The sequence below is a fragment of the Podarcis raffonei genome, chromosome 12, assembly GCF_027172205.1.
Source record: "Podarcis raffonei isolate rPodRaf1 chromosome 12, rPodRaf1.pri, whole genome shotgun sequence".
NCBI lineage: Eukaryota > Metazoa > Chordata > Lepidosauria > Squamata > Lacertidae > Podarcis > Podarcis raffonei.
This window is the reverse complement of record NC_070613.1, coordinates 26,798,921-26,821,214: the sequence shown is the minus strand read 5'-3', so window position 1 is coordinate 26,821,214 and position 22,294 is coordinate 26,798,921. Positions and strand designations below refer to the sequence as shown.

Below are 22,294 nucleotides of genomic sequence, written 5' to 3'. Positions count from 1 at the left end.
ATTCCCTTCCACGAATTCCCCAATTTTCATACTAATAACAAAACAAAATAAAAAAAAACAGATTATAATTCTGCACCCTTTGGATTCCCAAACCCCACCCCCCCTTTCCCGGTTTCGATCCCCAACAAATGTCCATCAGTCTTAGTCTACTATCAGCCTGGAGACCTCACATCCGAGGCTCTTAATTCTCTCTCAATTCCTCTCTGCCGGTTTTTTTGGTAGTCCTTAGTATTAAACACCAGATCTCGGAGAAGCTCTGTCCCAATAGGGTCCATGTTTCTTCCAGCCAGACCTCCGTACTTAAAAGTGGAGCCCGAATCTTGTTTCTTACTCCTTTTAAGTCCAAATGTCCCGAAAGCGCCAACTTCCACCTTAATCAAATTTGTAATCCATAGGTCTTCAGATCTCCACATAAGGAGATCTCTCCATTCTTCAATCTCCAATTCAGACCAGATTTTCATCATCCAGTACTTATTTTCCTTTGTAGCCATCATGTCAGGCCTCTGGCTCTCCTTTGTCATCTGCAACATTACATCTCCTCCTTCCTTTTCCTCAGAAACAACATATATCTCTTTCTCCACACTCTCAAATCTCTCAAGTTTCTCTTCTTGTCCAGCTGCATGAACTTCCTGAGTCAAATCCTTATCAAATTCAATGAATTTGTTTACTGTTAAGTCCAGAGTTGCAACATTGGTAGCCAAAACATCAATTTGGCCTTGTAACTTTCCCAAGAGAAGAAAAACTCTGTCCAATTTAGCTTGAATTTTTCCTCCTTCAGCCATTCTTGTAGTGTCCCAAAACCCCCTCTAGAGGGATTTTGGTTACTTAATCTTCCTTCCAGTTCAAATCCAAAAATCAAGTTAGTTTGTATCAGTTCTTCCTTGTTTTCAACAAAATATAACCAAATTGTAACAAATATATCCAGCAGAGACAGCAGAAACAAAGTTCTCTTTTTCCTTCTTGACAGCTAATTTGACAGCTGTCAAACTCTTCTATATCTCCTCAACAGGCTCTCTCGCGGATCACTCCCGGGTCCAGGGGGTGGGGTGGCACTTCAGCTCTCAAAATTAGCTCTTATCCTCTAGTAAAATTACTTATACTGCCAAATCGTGAAATTAATGTCTTTTACCCAATAAAGAAGAAGTTCTCTCGACCTTAGTTAACTAGTCCTTGCTTTAAATTATTTACAAGACGGGGAGACGGACTTCCTGTTTGCGCCTTCCCCGATTGTGCCTAATTCAAAAAAAAATTTTCTTTGCAAATCCAATTTCCGTACTACTCACGGGTTGTTGCTTTTAAAGTCCAATTGTTCACAAGAAGGCAAGTATAGTCTTGTATTTCACTGCACACATTACCTATGCTCCAAAGAGCAGAATTACAACAAATGACTAACTGAGGGCCAACATAGATGAGATATGGGGAGTCCAGGGCTGGAAGGTGTTGTACTACAACTCTCATCAAGCACACCAAGCACGGCCAGTAGTTAAGGTACTACCAAGAACTAGAAGGAGTACCAGGTTGCCTATTCCTGCTCTATGGTAATGTCAAACAACAATCACAAAACAGTTTCAGAATCATTTGGTAAAACAATATACCATATTGGCCCGAATATAAGCTGCACTTTCCCCCCAAATTTCGACCGTGAAAAGTTAAAGTGCGGCTTATATTTGTGAACTTACAAAAAATATCCAGTATGCAGCCAGGAGCACGGGGCAAATAGCACCAGGAGAACAGCGAAGGGGCACCAGCCCCGCGCGTAATTCCCTGTCCTCTCCCCCAAGGCTAGGAAGGGAACAGCTTATATTCAGGTATTGTCTTTTTTTTCTCCCCCCCCCCTCTTGACTTTTAAATGTGCAGCTTATATTCGGGTGCAGCTTATATTCGGGCCAATATGGTATTAACTACATAATACTGCCTGAGTGATCCTAAAACTAGCTTTTTCTCCTGCATAGACAGAATTCTTTTTTTATTTCTCATAAGATTTTATTAAGGCTTTTTCATAATACAATACAATAAAAAACTAACATAAATAAGAACAAAAACAGGAAAAGAAAATAAAGAGAAAGAGAAAAGAAAACGCAGATTTTGTCTCTCAAAGGTAAATCTGCGTCCTACACAGAAAGGGGTAGACCCTCCCAGCTCTCACCTGGGAGCTTCCCCATCTTCTTCCTGTCTCTCACCTTGGGAGATCTTCCCTTCCCTGCCTCTCACACTGGGTCATTCACCAACCAACCATCACCTTCATGTTTGTATAATTCCAATAATGTCCCAGATTAGAGGACACCAAGGAAAGCAAAAGAGGAAAAAAGAGAGAAGGAAGGATATAAAAAAGAATAGAAGAAAAAACGGGGAAAGGAAAAAGGAAAATTGATAAAAAGGACTTCTGATGTTCCTTCTGCCAGTTATATACATAAAAAATAAAAAATATTCACTCTAGGATGACATCCAGCTGTTCTATCTTCTGCTAGGCAATACTTCCCCAATCTTCAGACCCAAATGTCTTAGGTTCATTCATTTTGTCTTCCACACAAAAAGTAATTATTATTAACAAATACCAGCAATATTTTTTCTCCACTAACTTCAACAACCATTCATCCATACTAAGCAATACTAAATATTTTCTTCTTTGTTCACACAAGAGTCACCCCACTGTAGTCAGACTACAGAGATACAGTGGTACCTCTAGATATGAACGGGATCCGTTCCGGAGCCCCGTTCTCATCTAGAAGCAAACGTAACTAGCAACGGCAAGTCTGTGCACACACGCGTCGTTTTTCGACGCTTCTGCGCATGCACGTGATGTCATTTTGAGCGTCTGTGCATGCGCAAGCGGCGAAACCCGGAAGTAATGCGCTCTGTTACTTCCGGGTTGCCGCGGAACGCAACTTGAACGCGCTCAACTTGAAGTGTATTCAACCCGAGGTATGACTGTACAATTCAAGCACTAATTTGCTTTTGAAAATCCAGATAATGTTCCATTCATTCCTCTGTTGTCGCAAGCATCTGTTTGCAGTGATTTCTGGTTAGAGACAAGCACGCAATCTCAGCATTACTTACACTGTGCTCTTTGAGTTTTAGCTTCCAGTGGTACCAACAAGGTGAACCGCAAAGTCTTTGCGGTTTCACAATCATTGTCCTTAGAGTAGTAGCTATGAAAAGCAACGGAGGAAAGGGGTGGGTAGAAACTATTTAACACTTATTCTGTTCCTCAGCCCAGAGTAAGAAATCTGCTGGGGAGTCCTGTCAGGTTAATTAAGCAAAACAACGGTTGAAACAAATGCAACACACTTAAGAGGCTTTGGAGGTGGGCTGGAAGCCATCGCTGACCTGCTATGGCAGGGGTCAGCAACCTGAGGCCCATGGGCCACAAGCAGCCCACGGGGGGGGGGTCGTTTAACCAGCCCTCAAGCCTCCCCTGAACCAAGCCACCCGCTCGTCGAATCCCCGTGTGCTGGGCTAAACTGGCACAACACAGCGCGGGGACTCGCTTCCACAGTGCCATAAATCACGTCTCCGCAGGCGCTGGATATCACGTGATCTGGCCCATGGAGTAATCTCTGCTGGAGTGAACCGGTCCAAGTGAGGTAAACCTTGCCTACCCCTGTGCTATGGGGTTAGGAAAAGGGGAGGGAGAGACACAGGCAGGTAAAATAGATAATGGAGAGATTCCTCCTCTTCCTCCCAACCCCACCCTACCAAAAAAATCTTGCAGATAAATCTGCCTAAATCTACCTACTCAAACTCTCATACCAAACATATACAGTTCTTCTCAATGCAACACCAATCAAAAATACAGAGTCACCCCATCTCTAAACACTATGTACAAGGAAAGCTGGTCAGCCAGGAGTTTTTGAGGAAAATGAAACTGAATCCTCACAAATGTGTTAGAGCCTTCTCTGAAAAACTTTTCATGTCACCCTCTTCCAATGTCCTAGTATCTTTTTTCTTTTTTTAAAAAAGGCTTTTGAGTTTTTCTTCTTGATTACACAATCTCTTCCCACACCTCCTTTCTTGGTCTCTTTCAAGTGGCCCTGTTGATATACCCCCAGAGGCACTAGGTCAGTCTGCCACTAGGAAACCAGGCACACCGTTGTGCCACATGAGCAAGCAGACCACACTGAATGGAGAGAAGAAGGAAAAACAACAGAGCAAAAGACAGCATGATCTTTCTCACAGGAAGACTAAATAATGTAGAAATGCCATAGAACAGAGATAGTGTTAACAAGAAGAGAACCCCAAAGCAATTTGCAAACACCTAAACTTCAAGAGTACTGCTGATACCTCAGGAGTAAGATTCATACATTTAGCTGGCAACCTCCAGTCTACCTATTCCACAGCAGTCCCAGGCTTTTAAATAGGGAAAAAACCTCTGGGAAGTGCTTCATTGGCATTTTTCATAAGTCCTATATCACTGTAATTTGTAAATCTCATCGGCATGAGTTACATAGAAAACATTTAATTACAATTTTAAGACGTTTTAGCTTCAATATTCAGCAGCCAAGCATGCCAGTTCATTTCCAGAAGCATTTTTTCAACAAACTTCACTTTATTTCAGTAATAATGTAGGTAGGAACATTTCCTTAGTGGCCCTGTAAAAGCACTCATAATGTAAAACTAAGAATGAGGTAAGACCGCTGGTCAACATATTACAGTGTTCCATCTCTGACAATGCTCACACAAGACATTTTAATGCTGAAGTATAACAAAGGATACTCTATTGCTTAACATTAACTCCCAATCTCTTTATGTTTACAGTACCATAGTAAATATAGACAAGGATACATGTTCTAAAGTTCTAAGACCTACTGGTACTCCCATCTTCTGGTAATGTGTGTGCTTGTTTTATTTTGACTGTCTGATTAGCCATTACTAAGGTCTCATCTGGTTGCAGTATTGTTAATTATGGTTAAGAGACTGCGAGTGTGCTATGACCTGGAACACTCCCTCTTCTGCACAAATTATTCCTTTTCTTCCATGGTCTTGTTAACTAGCATTTAGTGTTATGTCTAAAATTAGCCATCAATGCAGCCAGATTTCTTTAACTAAGGTCTGGAAATCTACTTCAGCATCTAGTTTCAAGCACTGGTAATCAGAAATGAATAATCATCTGATGCCTAAATATACATTCAGTTTTCTATTTTACTTATTTATTTATTGCTAATGCAACACAGAAATATGTGGAGATCCTCACTGATGCAGAAATATCATCTTTACAATGGAATGGAATAGGTCAGGAAACTGTGATAAGCCAGGTTGCCATATTAACGGCTGAACATAATGTCCTGTCTACTTGAAAATAAGCTGAGCAAATGAAGCTCTCCGCACAAACTTTGAGATTGCTGCTGCTTACAGAAGAGACACATAGCTGCCAACTTTCCCCTTTTCTTGCAAGGAATCCTATTCGGAATAAGGGAATTTCCCTTTTAAAAAGGGAAAAGTTGACAGCTATGATTGGAGTTGTCATCAAGCTTGTACTAAGATGTAGTTGTTGCCTGATTACAGTTAATTACCTGCTGCAGAATTAAAAATGTTGAGCATCAATCAACATATTGTTCAAGCACACTACTTCAAACACACACACACACAAACACACACACACACACACACACACACACACACACACACACACTCTTTCAGCCAAATATCAATATTCTCACAGCGGGGTAGTGGGTTTTGTTTATCCAGCTCCCTGTCTTTGTCTGAGACCTACAAAAGCACATCCTTCAACATAGAGCTGTGTTCTACATCCCCAGTTGGTGGCAGTGATGCTTCTGAATACCAGCTGCTGGAAACCACAGAAGGGGAGAATGCTCTTGTGTTTGGATCCTGTTGTGGATTTCCCACAGGCTTCTGGCTGGCCATTGTGAGAAGAAGATACTGGAAGAGATGGACTACTGGCCTGAACCAGCAAGATACTATTAAGTTCTTAGAAATTTACATCCCATGGAACCAATGGCATCATGGAGCCCACTCCATTCCATGGAAAAGATCCAATTAAAATTAAAGCCCTAAACTATATAAATCCAAACTCAGTTGTAGGTTTCTTATTACAGAATTAGTTTTAGAGCCAAATTTTAGAGTTCCCTTAACACACCTGTTGTTGGCAGTACAGATTCTGAATAGCTTCCACATAAAAGCAACAGAGAGCATGGCCTCATTGCAAGTACCTGCTTCGTATGCCACACAGATGCTTGGTTTTGTGGAATCCTCAGCTCTGGTCTCCCATGCAAGACTTTTAAAAGGCAACTGACATTTAGATGAGCGATCCAGAAGTCCTACAACATGGCGGCCAATTGTTTCTTCTACAGCTACAGTCGTCTTCACGACTTCCAACAGAATCTTCAGCAGTCTGTTATTAGCTTTCTGCAAGGCACATCTGGAAACAGAAAACAGAAAGCGAACTCAATCAAAATTTGTGCATTGAGATTTACACATTACACAACAGTAACAGAAATATTAGATGCAGGGTATAAAGATGCAGACAAAACTTAACAAAATCCAAATAAGCAACAAACGGTAGAAAGTTGTGTGATTGGCGTATTAACTCAAACTGAACCAAATACCACTTACTGCCACATGAATAAAGTTAATGACTCAAAGCCATGGATAAGGGAACATCAGAACTAAATGACTCCCCCAGGTAGCGCAATAAGCAAAGGGGTTTACTAGCATACTCAATGGTTCCAACTCCCAATGATAACAGGATGTTGGATGAGATGAAACTTTGATCTGATCTAGGAGGGCTTTTACAGTATTTTGATGGATAAAAAGAAAATCTTTTCTGTTGCTTGATCCTGTGTACCGTATTTTTCGCTCTATAACACGCACCGGACCATAACACGCACGTAGTTTTTAGAGGAGGAAAGTCCGTAGGCATGCCACCCGTAGGCATTCCCTCCATAACACGCACAGACATTTCCCCTTACTTTTTAGGAGGAAAAAAGTGAGTGTTATGGTGCAAAAAATACGGTATATTAAGTTCCACTATGTTAAATGGAGCCTACCCCAAATAATCATGCATAGAACTGATATTTTGAGCACCAACTTATGCATGTTTAAGAGATTTTTGGGGCACCTTTGGGGACATGTTTGCTCAGAACCAAGGCCCCATCTGCACTATACATTTAAAGTAACATTACACCACTTTAAATAGTCCCAGCTTCTCCTAAAGAACCATGAGAACTGTAGTTTAAGGGTTCTGAGAGTTCCTCGGGAAGAGGGATTGACTTTTAAACCACTTTGAGAATCGTGCAGAGAAAACCACAAGCGACATTACATGGTTCTTTTTATTGTAATCACACAGCTTGTATCTGTCAACCAGAAAAATCACTGTAACGAAAAACCAAACTGTAAAATGTAAGTTAGAATAAAGGTATAATGATATCATGGAGCTTAATGCATATGGACAAATCAGTTTCGCATATAGAACACAGCCATAGATGTGGCACAAGGCACTAATGATCACTACAAATTCCAGTGATAATACGGCTACTTATTTAATTCAGTAATTAAATTTTAACACCCCACCCTGAGTTTTTAATGTGTAAGCATTCAAAGTAAAAAGAGACAAGAATCCAATCGAGGCTCATTTTAGTCAAGCAATGCCTTGAGATGAAAACATCTACAGATCTGTCATCAGATTACATAGCTTGACTGCTAGCAAAGTGCTAACATATCATTGACATTGACCTATCAGCCTCAAAGTTATGCAATTTCTTCCAGCTGTTAGCATAAAGTTTCTCAGGCTGAAATATCTCAGTCTTCTTAACAGCATACCTTTCTTTGGAAAGGATATCCGGAGAAGTTCCTTCATGCTTTCCTTCATCTTCACCTTCACCAATTTTCTCTTTGGATTCATTCTGACTTACATTTTCACTCTGGGTAAGTTTTGGCAATGGCAGAGAGGAAAAAAGATACAAAAATCCCGTCATATTGGAATCAGCACGCTTTTCTGCTTCACAGTCATGTTATGAAAACGGGAGGGGGAAAACCGCCACACCATAATCCACAAGCTTTATATAGATTTAAGTAATAGTTAACTATCCTGTTATCAGATACCTCAAGCTACAGATTGAAATAGTTTAGTCACAGCCTATAAGAATCAAGTTTGTTGTGCTAAGTAAACAGTTTCTTAGTTCCTTGTTGGGCGTTACTACAGCAACATTAAAATTAGAGTTTGCTTTCAATATCATGTCAGCTGCCTATGCCCCACCTTCTTATTTAATCAAACCCCATTTAAGTAAATCTGACACCTAATAGGAAAATGTCCTGTGTTGAAAAGAGCAACAATAGCAAGGCTACTTCATTTACATTCCGCAGCTTCTAAAGACAGCCAAAGTCTACACTACCTGTGTCTGAGTACCACTGGTTTTTAGCTCACAGGGTAGCTTCTCTCTCCCTGCCAGGAGCTGCTCCTTTAGTGATTCTAGTTCCTCTAAAAGCATTTGTTCTCTTTCTGTGATGATGCTTTCACTATCCAGTGTGTCACTCTAAAAAAAGAAGAAGAGCACACCACTAACATATTAGAAATACCACAAAAGGAATCAGATATATACTGTATCTGACAATCGTAAGGCTGGGTCCCAGATATGACACCATTAAAATTCTGTTCACTTTGGTTACAGGATTAAAGAGAAAACCCAGTCTAAAATTAGGACACTAAGATAAACAGTTCAGGGGTGTGTGTGCGTATGTGCGCGCTCGCGTGCACACACACACACAAAATATTTATATGTGTATATAAATATGTTTGCTCTGGACTTAACATTCATGGAAGGAACGGAGACCCAGCAGACGCTCTCAGCTGCAGGAGGACTACAGTGATTTTTGCCCATTATTCCTTTCCCTTGCATCCACCTTCTATGCTGTTCTTGAGGGTTCTGTAGCCCTCTAGAATAGCTTTCCAGGTGGCTGCAAGGGCAAAGGAGAAATTGGGGGGGGGGAGAACCCAGCTCCCCTTCCTCTATGCAAATAAAACTCCACTGAAAGCAAGTCTGGATAGAATATCTCTCTCCCCCCCTTCCTTCCTTTCTTCCTCCCCCCCCCATACATACACAGAGTTTTTAACATATATTGGCAAACAAAATGTATTCATACTGCTTAATCAATTCCGCCATAAGATTGACACAAACACCCCTTTATTTGCATTCCTTATGGGGTGGTATTATTTAATTTCAGGCAAAATGTAGAACCTTTTCATTCTCATATCAAAGACATCTATAGAATTTCTGTTCGTGGGTTGCCTAGAGAGAGCTAAACCATGAGCCTGGATTTGGATGACAAACTAAGCCAAATCATGACTTAGGTTCAGTACAGTGCAGCAGCAGCAGAACTGATGCTTGTAAAAGGCAAGGACCACTGTTCAATTCATGAAATATCCCCAAGGCTCTTTGAGTTTATGAGAATTGCCAATACCGCATTGGTAGTGACAAGAAAGCTACTCAATTTATCTGTATTTTTTTTAAAAAAAAGTAATAAAGGAAATTTCAAGCCAAACAAGTAAAAAAGGTATCCTTCACACAATATGCATCTAGATTCAGGTAGGTAGCCGTGTTGGTCTGAAGCAGTTGAAATAAATTTAAAATTTGTCCAGTAGCATATTCTTTAGATACCATCTGAAGAAGTGCGCATGCACACGAAAGCTTATACCCAGAACAAACTTAGCTGGTCTCTAAGGTGCTACTGGATAATTTTTAATTTTATTTATTTATTTCGACAATATGCATCTGTTTGTGCATGTCATAAGTCTTATAGAAAACCATGGGCAGGGGAGGGTGGTTTTGGGGGTTTTTTTGCCCATATTTCCAGATCTTTCCTGTCTCAGGGCTCACATTACCTCTGCTAATTGTACTTTAAGCCTATCAAGCTCTGCTAGGAGGATCTCTTGGTTTTCTTTCTGCAGCTCCATCTGCTTCATGTGACCCTGTTTCAATATTTCTGTTGCCTGCTGATGTTCCTGATGCTGACGGACAAGCTCTTGACGCATATCTTCCAAACGCTCTTCATACAATGATCTCTGACTTGAAGATACTATGCTGGAGGTTGAAACTTCATTCTGAATCTGTAATTTTTGTTGGTAAGTATTAAAAATGGTATGAGTTCCATGAAGTAAAATTTTTACCTTACATAGATACAGCTTTGCATGTATACCACAAAATACATGAGCCTATTAAGTGAGAAACATCAGATTTTAAAACTCAAGAAGTTTAAAGCCACGCTTCACTAATAAGAACATTTATGGTAATAAAATGTTATTTACAGTGCAGTCCTATAGATATATACTCAAAGTAAGCACCATCAAGTTCAAGAAAACTTACTCCAAAATAAGCGTAAAGGATTGCAACCTTAGTGAAATAGTCTTTTATGTCCTTTTTTACATTATTGTGTTTGAACCAGGCTTTCTCAACCTCGGCCCTCCAGATGCTTTGAGACTACAATTCCCAGCATCCCTGACCACTGGTCCTGCTAGCTAGGGATCATGGGAGTTGTAGGCCAAAAAACATCTGGAGGGCCAAAGTTGAGGAAGCCTGGTTTGAACTATACAAGTTGAATATCAACCACCACAATTACAGGATACCCACCCTACCCCCATTCTCAAGCATTATTGTGTACTTCACAACAGAATGAGTGGTTTGCTAACCATGCACTGGGAACAAAGAAAATTCACCAAATTATGATTTTCAAAGTAATTTTTTTGAAATATGTTTGACTGTATTTACCAGAGATGTATTCTGCATAAGCTCTCTATCATTTAAGGAAGAGATTGTTGAATCAAAGTTGTGTAACCCAAATGTTTTAGCAGGCTTAACATCTGGTTGAAATTGTCCTTCAAGTGATGAAATTTCACCACATTCTTCACTGATCTCTCTGCTAAGTGATTTGGATTCTTCATAATTAGGCATCGAAATGAGAAGAGAAGCACTATCGAATTTTTCAAGACATTCCTTTCTAGTGAAATTATTTTCTTGCTGAGTTTCTATTGGTACTACCGATAACATTTCTTCTTCCTTTAGATTTGCAATCCTTGCTAGTTCATTTTTCTGTGCAAACTCAACGCTCATGGTTACCACCACCTTAATAAATAACAAATTGAGAGTGAGAGAAAGAGAGGAGCTACTTTAGATTTTCATATAGATCAACGAATGATACATTCCCTCCACCAATGACAGCGTAAAATTAAGCTTGCATTATGCATATTAAAACAAGTATTCAACAAAACAAATGATTTTTATTTTTAATCATTTGTGACATTTGATAAATGGCAGAAATATACATGGGTTAACAGGACTTAGCTAAAGGAATGAAGGAATAAAGCTGAAGTAGTACAATGGGCAATATCTATATAAGGACTTGCTTACAAGGCAAGACGTACTCCTCAAAATATTCCACAATGCACACAGCACTGACAGGAGTACTTCTTGACTCAGTTCAGTTTATACCAAACCATGATTTGTGCTAACCATAGTTGAGAAGCCAAACTACAGTCTGAATCAGGTCTGGAGAAAGTTTTCCAGACCATGAGCTGCATTTCCTCACGGACAACTTGTGGGGCACAGGGAATCACATGCCAGTGGTCAGCTGACACAGAGGCAAATCTGGGTGAAGTAATGGAGGTACTCTCTTATGTCTGGACAGTTGGCTACATTTCAGCCACCCAAAAACCAGAGGTTTCTACACTCCATCACCCACCACCACCACTCCTCCCTTCATCGAGGCATCACAGTTCAAGGAGACATTCAAGCTAGGCAAAAGGCTATGATGAGAGTGCAGGGCTGATGAGGGGTATGGCCCTGGGAGACTCACGTGTGGAACAGAAAGGCTTTAAGGGATTCATTTGACAACCCACCCCCCAGCCTTAGGTTCCCCAACCCTGTTTTAAACTACCACATAAATGATGCTTTACACTGTTTGCCAGTCTTGTTTGCTCAGCACTCCAGTATTTACAGGCAGTTGGCTCTCTGGTTGGCCTATATACACTGTCTGTCAGTTTAGATGTAATGCCAAACTATAGTAAACCTTCCTTAACCATGTTTTGGCATGATTCTGAATTAAGCCCCAATATATTGCCCAAGAAAGATGGTACCTTTGCTACTTCTTGTAGTAATTTTTCTTGGTACTGTTCTTCCAGAAATTCAGTAACAGCAATGTCATTAGTGAGCTATATATACATTTAAAAAAAAACAGAAACAGGAAATGTATTCATTTTAAAAGATTTTTTTTAAAAAAAGAAAATCACTTTTGACTATTCTAAAAGGTTAACTGTACATATTATAAACTATGCCTTCAGCGTGAAGCAAGGTGATGGCCAGGCATAGACTTTCAAAGTTGTATACAACACTGATTTCTACAAGTAATATAATAGCAGCTTTTTTACTGGCTAAAGCACAGGTTTTTGTAGGGGCTCAGCAGTGGCTCATCCTGCATCTCATATTGTAGGTAGGTAATAACAGCCCATACCACAAAGCCCCCTTTTTTTGCTGCAGCAGAATTAACACAGCACATTACCCTTTTGAAACACATGCTGAGTGTTCTATCTCGGAATCAAACAGAAGTTGTTAAGAGTGAGGAGAATCTCCTGACCAAGTATGGAATCACTTTACAGTGTTATCATTTGCTCAAGAGGCCCAAATCTACTTAAATAATGCTAAAGGTAGTTCAATCACTGCAAATCAGTTAATCCCAGATGAAATCTGTTTACAAGTTTTGTGTGTGGTTTATGTTGATGAGGATCTCTTATTTGTAAACACTAAAAAGTATGCTGAAAAAAAATCCAGAGTAATCTACAGTACCGTACCTCTTCTGGGTTTTCTGTACATTGTTGACGACTACTTTTGGTGTTCTTCCCATTCTGCTTAACTTCATTTTCCTGTGATTCCACAGAAATACTAAAAAGAAATTTTTAAAAGGTGAAGCACTAGGTGACATTTCCTCTAAGATGTGTCCATTGTTAAAAGAAAACACCCATCAGAGTCACAGATACAATGAAACTTTCCAAAGCAATCCAATATTAATAGATAACATAATCACCATTGTTTCTCAAAAGTGGCAAGTACAGTCGTACCTTAGTTTTCAAACAGCTGAGTTCTCAAACATTTTGGCTCCTGAACGCTGCAAACCCGGAAGTGACTGTTGCGGTTTGCAAACTATTTTCGGAAGCCGAACATCCGACGGGGCTTCTGTGGCTTCTGATTGGCTGCAAGAGCAATTTGGTTTCCAAACGTTTTGGAAGTCGAACGGACTTCCAGAACACATTCCATTTGACTTCCAAGGTACGACTGTACATGAAAAGGCAGCTGTATTTCTTACAACTATAGAACATAAATGTCAGAGGTATCTAAACAATTTCACTGAAAGATAGCAGAAGGGTGATCTGTATCAAGTCTGGGAGTTTCCAAAACCTAAAAGCACACTGGTTGGGAACTTATAAACAAGCTGCTCTCATGCTTGTCACGGCGCCTCCAGTTAACCAAACCAATTCCCCCTTTCTTACCGGGAAGAGGCGCACTAGTATATTAGCCTCGTCTCCTCCCTTCATGTTAAAATAGTACATGGTACCCTCATCCTTGTCTCATACTGTGGCACCTAGAGAAGACCAGGGGCTTGATAGTATGAAGGTTTTCCCTGCTATCCCAACTGCTGCATTCTGCTTTGCAGATGATCTCTCACATCCACACTCTCTGCCACAGCTCTCTGGTGCTCAAGCAGCAAAGACACACGAGGGAGGGACTGGTGTTTGTTGTTGATATTCAGCCCCATCCCTTGTGCTGTTTCTCTAGATCCTGCGGAAGCTGGAAACCAGGTGTTTTCAATTTCCCCAGGGCCAGGACTCACCCTGCAGCAGATGATCTCTCTCATGCCTCATTCATTATCACTCTGCAGTTCTTAAAGGCTCAGAGTCTGGGTAGGAGTGATATTTAAAATTTCCCCCAGTGCTCCTGTTCTCTATGATCAACATGCAACAATGATAGTAATGGCATTGTACTTGTTCTGGTTATCAGCTGTTTTGTGGAGCAGGGAAACCATGATTATCTCCCTCATGTTCTTGTACCTTCTTGATTCTCAGGCCAAGCAATACCACTGCTGAGGATTTGAAAACAAGTGGAGTCAGATAAACCCAGACTTTCAATATCATATTATTATTACTATCATCATCATCATTATTTTAAATTTCTTACCCATCCTTCACCATGAGGTCCCACAGGGCAGGTTACAACAATTTGTGTTCAATTTGCATTGCACAACATTGAATTTGATGTACTAATGTTCTGCCTTGGTGTTCAACAGTGTTCTATGTCCCTGTAGTTTCCCTGAATAGGATGTTCCTGGACCCCTGGGAATTCTATTCCTAATCTACTAGAAACTGATTTGAATATCATAGTTTTAAATTGTAACCTGGCCTGTACGACCTCATGATGAAGGGTGGGCAAGAAATTTAAAATAATAACCATAGTAATATGATATTGAGTGCATCTTAGACTGGAAAGATTTACTTTTCAGAGTTTGGGTTTATCTGATTCCAGTTGTTTCCAAGTCCTCAGCAGTGGTATTGAAGGGTTGCAGAGTTTCAGACAGGAGATGCCAGAGACTGAACTGGGACTTTCTGCCTGCAAAACTTTTGTTCTACAAACCACGTCATGGAACACACCCCTTCACAAATCATTCAGAAACCATGGTCTGAAGTGGTGGGGGCAACCTGCACCATCATTCTCCCAACAGCAGTCTCTGTTCACTGTTCCTATACAGGTGAAGAAACCATCACATTTTCTTTTGCTTATAAGACAATATGGTTGCAAATGGGAAAATCCTTGAGGAGAAAGCAAAACGCCCCCATCATATACCTAAATGGTGGTGGGGAGCAAACTCATTTTTAGCTATGGAACAAAATTGCTTGTGTGACCTCTGTTGTAGCTTTTGTTGTTGAAAAAAGGGAGAAGCCAAAATCATAGGTACCTGAAGCAATCGGAAGCCACACTGGCATCTTGGAGTCTGCTTTGTAAGTGGACTATCTCTGCAGTATATCTTTCCTCAGTTTCTTTCAACTGCTGATGGAAATATGATCTGAGGCGCTTCACTTCCTGAGCATGTTGTTCTTCAAGTCGAGTTTTAAAGTTATCCATGTCTTCCCAACAGGGTGACCTCACTTTAAGATCTATGTATGAACAAATCATAAACAATAATTCTAAACATATCATCAACCGGGGTGGGGAGGTGGGGAAGCAATGATATCAGAGCAACATTTCCTTTTACAATGAATACAATTTGTTTGGGGCGGTACTAGCAATCACTCCAAAGGGTTTAGGAATTCACGTGAGCTTCTCACTAGCATCCGACTTTCAGGATTCTCAACCCGACAATTATAACTGAGTGGGGCCTTCATCAAGATGGGCCAGCACTACCAGCAGTGTCAGGGCATGTTCTAAAGGTAGAAAGATACTGAATCAAGCCCAGATTCAGGTCAGTTCAAGTTGTACAGAGGTACCTTCAGAAGAAAGTGGCCCCTGGTCTTCAGTTGTGGGGAGAGCTTTCTTTTCTCCCCATTCTTGCTCCTCAACTAGCATACATGCAGTACCCAGATCAAAATGGTATCTCCATATTTCACATGAGTTGTCAGCGTTATTTTTTCATTCCACACCCCCAAAGCACTAGCCAAGTTTATTCACTCTAGAATTTCTTCAATGTTCCCCCCACCCCATGTACATTTTGAGATTTGCCCAATATGGGAAGGGTCTGTGGCTTTGTAACCGACTTAAATGGATTTGTTTGCTTATATTACACAGATCTTCTAATTTGACTTTAAATGTACGGTATATCTTTACCAGCAAGATCCTGTGACGGAGTAGGTAAACATTCTACACTCTGTTGAAGACAGTTGCTTTCTTTTCCATTGTATTCTGCAAATGATGCCTCTTGCTCTTCAAGCTGGAGAAAATTAAATAGAACCAAATGGGAGACATGGAACATTAACTTTCTTTCTAAAATTGCTGCTAACATTTTACTTTTTGTATATCCTGCTGAATTCTGCATAAATGTGGACAGTTTCGAAGTTGTGATAAAACTATATTGCCACTGAAATGTATATATACCTAACTCATAGCTCTTTGGTTGTGCTTAAGTTATTATGTCAACAGTCTTGGGTGCCTTCATTTCTATGCATGTATACTCAGAAGTAAGCCTCATTGAGTTTCCAAAAATATATATTCTATCCTTAAATAACATAAGAGAAGATGCATCTAGCTCAGCAGCCTGTTGTCAGTTGTCAACCAGATTCCTGTGAGAATCCCGCAAGCAGCACCTGTGTGCAACAGCAGATTTCCCCAGGTGGTTCACAGCACCTGGTATACAGAGGCATACTGCCTCCCATAAACGGAAATATAATGTAGCATTCATCAGCATTAGCCATTAATTGCCTTGTTTCATTCTCCTTAAAGCCATCCAAGCTGGTGACCATCGCCACTGGAAGCAAGTGCCATAGTTTAACTATGCACTATGGGAATAAGTACTTCCCTTAACATCAGTCATATTTACAATGCAGTGTTATGCATGTGTAACTCAGGAAAGCGGCTCGCTCCTTAATTCTGTCTAGGATACAAGCAAAAAGCAACCTACCTTTTTTCTGTCTTTCACAAACTTTGAATGATAGTCCAGTAATCTGTGATACTCTTCCATTATCTTGCTCAGAAGAATTTGCAGGGTTCCTTGCAAAGCTAAAGGCAGAGAATGAATTAAACACAATTATTGTGTTGCTCTTGTGTATTCATTTCTTTTCTTTCTACAAACATTACATTAAACAGCATTCTACTGCTATGTTCTTGGAAAATGTAGTATATCCTTTTTACCTTGCCACAGATGATGATTTTTCTCCTCTTTAATCAGCCAAATGTGGCATATTTTCTACAAGCAACTTATTGCAAAGGGGAAATAATCCTAGCACACCATAGCCATTAAATTGTTTCCTAATATCATTTTTTGTTTTTACTGTCCCTGTTAGGTTTTAAAGTATTATGGAGCAAAATCTTGGACTTGGTTTCAGTTACTTGCTAAATGTTAAAGAGACTTTAAAAAAATATTCCCATGACCGTGCTGTTGGTCCTGCAGCTCAGACTTCTGTCCCTCCAATTCTAATATCCCCTCTTTTCCAGTGAGCTTGGTTCAGTTTCACCTCTCTTTTTTATTCTCTCAAGCAGCTCTGATGATTCACCCCAAGTATTTTACCATGGAGTCAAGCTGCTTACTTTTCCCATTGGACCATAACAATTTTTAAATTGCTGTAGAATTCTCATGGTCACGGAACCCTTTCCTAAGTCCACTGTGTTGAGTCTCCCTTTAGACTTCTCAAGCCTCTTTCTAGCCCCTTTGCCCACAGCTATGGCCTCCAAGGCTTCCTGAATCCAATCTAGAAAGCTAACATTCTGCCAGAATATCACTGCTCCAATTGCTCCTGTGCCATCCACTGCCATGCTGAACTCTGGTAAAGAGATTTCTCTAGCTTTCCCAGCCTTGCTATGTTCCAGCCAGTGCTAGCTTCAGCTCCAAGTTGCTCCTCAGATAAAAACAGCATTTCTATGTTTACACCTGCTACCAAGGAGATAAAAGACAGGGCTATAAAATTAAGATTTGTGTTTTTTGTTACCTTGGGCTTCTGTTCTTGATATTAACACTGAGTTCGATTGTTCTCTCTCCCCAGCACCAGATTCAACAGCAGGTGAAACATTTTCAAGTTGAACGCTGCAAAGGGACTATAAACAAAGGAAGAAAGTTAAACATATTCCTATTGCATCTGACTGTATCAAGCAAACAGGACGAGGTCAATAAAACCATTATAACATCTTGATTCTTCCTCCTAAAATGGGCATGAAGAGAATTTAGCAAGAGGTAGATCCACAATTCAACAATCCTAAGAGATTCGCCCATATCATTCTCATGTGAGATGTAGGGATCCACAAGTGCACACAATAAAGGAACTTTTGGTTTAATTTTAATAGATGAAAGAACACAGGATTTGCAAGTATCCTGTGGTAAAATGCTTCTCACCTGAGTGAGCTTAGAACATTCTTCAGCTACTGTTTTGCTAAGCCTTTCTAGATGCACCCATGGAGACTGGCCTTCTTCATCTGTGAAGATAAACCATCACTGAAAATTATTTATTTTAGAATACTTTCCAACATTTTGAGAAAGGGAGACAATAAAGACAGATATTTGGGTCTGTTTTATCTGTACGCTATAATAAAATTTAAAATACAAAGCAGAGCAATCAGTTGAATGATTTATTACAGTCACCAACCAGTGAAATTAGAAGACAACAGTGGAGGGTCAAAGAAACATAGAGATGCCTCCAAGCAAAGGCAGGAAATGAATTGAAGCCTCTCAACATTGGACACCTAGCTACTTCCTTCTGAAGTTTGGCATTTCCTAAGGAGCAACCAAATCCCACATGATAATCTTTCTCACTCATGAGAGGAAGCAGAAAGAATAAACCAACCGCTTTGCACAAAGTAAAATCTTGAGATAATCTGCTGGTTGGAATTTGCTAAACCAAATGCCTGCCTCAGATTAGGAGTCAGAGTTCTGCATTTGTATACCTTAGCATTTTATGTAATAAACAAACAAACTATAGCATTGCTTTTTAAGGTCCAAACTGTTTAAACCAGATACAAATGTTAGGAAGGTTAACAACAGGAAGATTTAAAGGAACTATTGGAAACTCAAGGCAGTAGAGATATGAGATGATCAGAGCCCCCCCCCCCCCGAACTTGAAGCATGGGAAGTCCCAATAAAAATTTATAATTTGGCAGAATATTTGGACTATATAATATGTATTTATTTGATTGGATTGTTAAAATGGAAAATTTAATAAAAAACTATTTAAAAAAATAAACAAATAAACCAGATACAAATGTTAAATCAGAAATCACAAAATTAAAATAATAACCTGCTTTATACACTACATCATGAGCACCATAAAAATGTATGCAATGGTCTACTGCTGCCAAACTAAAACGAACTACTAATACAAAAAATACTGCCTCATATTTAAAACTTCAAAAAGAATTTTCCTCCGCTTCACCACTTTACCTAAGTTTTGATTTTTAACGTTCTGAAGATCTAGTTGGTTTTTCATAAGTTCATTCAGTTCTTGTGCATGATGGGACTGGAGCTCTTCTTTAAGAGCAGAAAGCGCATTCTCCTTTTCATTTTCCATGCATTCGCGCACTTGGTCCACGTGAGCCGAGTAAACCAAAGACAGGCAAATGCGCTGGGCTTCCATCTGCAGTTTTAAATCGCTCTAAGTAGAGATGGGCATCGTATGAGGGTATTAATAAACCTTTTTTCTATTCTGTAAATCAATGGCTTTAAACGTAGCATCAAAACGTCGGCAAATCAGCATTTGAGCTTATTTTACAAGACTTCAATCGATCATGCAAAATTTAAAAAAACCTGAATACCAAAGTTCTCACTAAACATTGCCACATCGCTCCCGCTCCCCGCCCAACTTCTCTGCCCCAGTTGTTCACTATGTACCATACTAAGAAACCATGTTTCCTTTGCAAAAATTCAAATCACACTTATCCGCAAGGCTGTAATGTTTGCCAGAAAATGCTGACCCTTTACTAGTCCTCATAGTGACTGGATTGATTTAGAGGGAACGTTCTCAATTTCAAAGCACAGCCACTCTTTTTAATGAGTTCAGTAGGCCTTTTTTATGGGTAAATATGCATAGGATTACACGGAGACATATTAGCTGCTGAGCATAGCATAGCGGAAATGTTAATTGTGTGGGTTACCATAAATACCTGTTCAGATTTCAGCATATCCAACTGCTCCTGAAGCTCGCTTTCACTTTGCAAATGGTTCAAACATGAAGAGCCTCCTGCTAGCCCATCGTTCATTTTGTGAAAGTTATCCAACAGTGATTCTGGCTCTGATATTGAAAGTTCAATTGTCTCTTCCACTGGAACATGATGGACCACACTCTGGTTTGCGATCAGTTTCTCCTCTCTTATAGCTTTGTCATAGTCTTTGTATGAATCAGGAACAAAGCCTGTGTGTTCACAAACTCTGGGGTGGCCTGTCTGTAGCCCCCCATTGGGGTATTTTGTCTCATGTTCATATGAGTTCATATTCTCTTCCAGTCTGTGGCTAACTAGCACTTCTAGTTCTTTACATTTCACTGACATGTGCTCTTTATCTTGTTTTAGAGATCTAACTTCTTCATTTAATAGGCATATCTGACTACTCTTTAATTTCAATTGTTCAGAAAGATCAGAAAGTCTCAGGGAAAGTTCTAGCTTCTCACGCTGAGTGACCTCAAGCTTTTCCATAAGCTCTGTTGTGTCTTTTTCAACAACCTCCTCAACATCAAATGTTTCTGATCTTAGGATCTTCTCTCTCTTACCACAAACAATCGTACTTTGACTTTTCAGTACAACTGATGTATCTCCTTGTAAATGTTGGATCTCTTCTGTCAAAGCCCGGAGCTTGGCTTCATATTCCGCTTCTCGCTTGTCCTTGCTCTCTTCTAAATCCAATTTTACCTTTAGTAGAGAAGCATGGGTTTTTTGGAGTTCCTGGTAATTATGCTCAGCAAATGAAAAGGAATTCTGTAGCCTCTCAATCTCTTCTTTAAGTTCAATATCTTGTTTTACAAGTTTCTCATTTTCTGCTATCAGATTGTCTATTCTGTTTTGCAAATCAAATTCTTCTGACTCGGAACTAATGCCATCAGTGAAGCTTTCTTCTGTATTCTTAATAGAATACTTCTTTAGCTTCTCTTTCAGAGCATTGCTTTTGTCTTCAAGAAAATTGTTTTGTGTTTCAAGTAAGGTACATTTTTCTTGAAGACTATCCTCTCGTTCTTTCATTTGCTTTTCTAATAATTCTGTTTTCAGCTGTAACACCTGAACTTCCTGCTCAAGTGTACCCTTTTCTTTTTCCTCTAGTCTAAGCACTTCTATCTCGTTTTGGAGGTCCTGGATCTGAAGCATCATTTCTTCAGATTTAGAATTTACAATAGACTCCTGCAAATCTTTTAGCCTTGCTATTTCTAATGTGAGCTCACTCTGCTTTGCTATTAAGTTTTCATTTTCAAATTGCATAGCTTCCATCTTTTTGCTCATTTCATTTTGTAAGTCATCCAACTGCTGTTTAGATTGCATAATCATATTATCTTTAAGATTTTCAGTGTTTATTCTGTGCTCTTGCTGTAGATCATCTCTAAGTTTTGATAGCTCTTCTTCATGACTGAACAAAAGATGAGTCCTCAGTCTCTCTAGTTCAGCTTCTTGAGATTCAGCCATCCTGCCCAAAACTGCATCCTTTTCTCTTTCTAGCATTTCAAGTTTTATTTTGTAATTTGTAACTTCTGCCTCATGTTTCTCTTCTAATTCTTCCCTGATCTCAGATGCAGCAGCAAGTTGTGCTCTTAGCTCTGCGGTAGTGATTTGTAACTGGTCTACTTCATGTAACTTTGATTCTCTCTCATTTATGGTCTGCTTGGCTCTCTGAATTTGCTCTCTTGCAAAGTCCAGCTCTTGACAAAGATCTTCAACTTTATTTTGCAGAGCAGACTTCTCTGAGGATAATATTTCAAGCTGTTGTGATAAATCTTGCCTCACCTTTTCTTTCTGGTAAGTAGCTTCCTGAAGCATGAGATTCAACTCGTTAATTGCAATATTCATTAAATGCATCTGGTCTTCATTAGTATTACCAGAGTGTAAGCTCAACGTTCTCTCCATATCTGCTTTTTGTTGGGCAAGAAGCTTTTCGATCTCCATTGTATGTTCCCTAACCAACTCTTGCTTCATTTGCACAATCTGCTGCCCATGAACTTCCTCCAATTCTGCTCTGAGGTCTGCAAGTCTCCTTTGTGCTTCAAGTTCCATTCTTTCTACAATATCATTGTCATGCTGGCTATCTTTGTGATATCGCTTTTGTAGCTCTTCCACAGTTCCCATTAATTGCTTTATTTCATCAGAACATTGCCTTTCCTTTTGTTTAGAGCTGCTTAATTCTACTCTCACATTCTGTATCTCTTGATTCTTTTGCAAGATCTCTTCTTTTACTTCTTCAAGTGATTTTTCAGCAGCTGACAGTTTTTTCTGAAGAATAAATATATTTTCTTCCTCTTCTAAAATTTTTGCCTCCAATTCTTCAATAGCTGTTTCCTTTTCCCGGAGTTTCCTCTTAGTAAAATCTTCCTCTGTTTTGCATTTTTCCTGTTAATAGAAATAAATTTCTTGAATTATCATATCTGCCTTACTGCTTTATAAAAACAAAACAAAATAATTTCAAGTGGTAT

The 22,294-nt window shown here is 39.6% G+C and overlaps 1 protein-coding gene across 10 annotated transcripts in view; it reads right to left on the bottom strand.

The window, feature by feature from the left end:
* Window positions 1-22,294, bottom strand: part of AKAP9 (A-kinase anchoring protein 9) — a 119,614-nt gene that overhangs the window by 64,944 nt on the left and 32,376 nt on the right. For 9 of the 10 annotated variants that reach the window (XM_053359323.1, XM_053359312.1, XM_053359316.1 and 6 more), the window contains 14 exons: window positions 19,791-22,211; window positions 19,072-19,282; window positions 18,031-18,110; window positions 17,630-17,735; window positions 16,606-16,703; window positions 15,816-15,918; window positions 14,950-15,148; window positions 12,794-12,884; window positions 12,083-12,157; window positions 10,719-11,072; window positions 9,836-10,060; window positions 8,349-8,489; window positions 7,777-7,877; window positions 6,168-6,376 (listed from right to left, as the gene is read on the bottom strand). In XM_053359323.1, the coding sequence (XP_053215298.1) occupies window positions 6,168-6,376; window positions 7,777-7,877; window positions 8,349-8,489; window positions 9,836-10,060; window positions 10,719-11,072; window positions 12,083-12,157; window positions 12,794-12,884; window positions 14,950-15,148; window positions 15,816-15,918; window positions 16,606-16,703; window positions 17,630-17,735; window positions 18,031-18,110; window positions 19,072-19,282; window positions 19,791-22,211 (4,414 nt within the window). The remainder of the gene's footprint in view (window positions 1-6,167; window positions 6,377-7,776; window positions 7,878-8,348; window positions 8,490-9,835; window positions 10,061-10,718; window positions 11,073-12,082; window positions 12,158-12,793; window positions 12,885-14,949; window positions 15,149-15,815; window positions 15,919-16,605; window positions 16,704-17,629; window positions 17,736-18,030; window positions 18,111-19,071; window positions 19,283-19,790; window positions 22,212-22,294) is intronic. The other variant, XM_053359322.1, reaches the window with a different exon arrangement.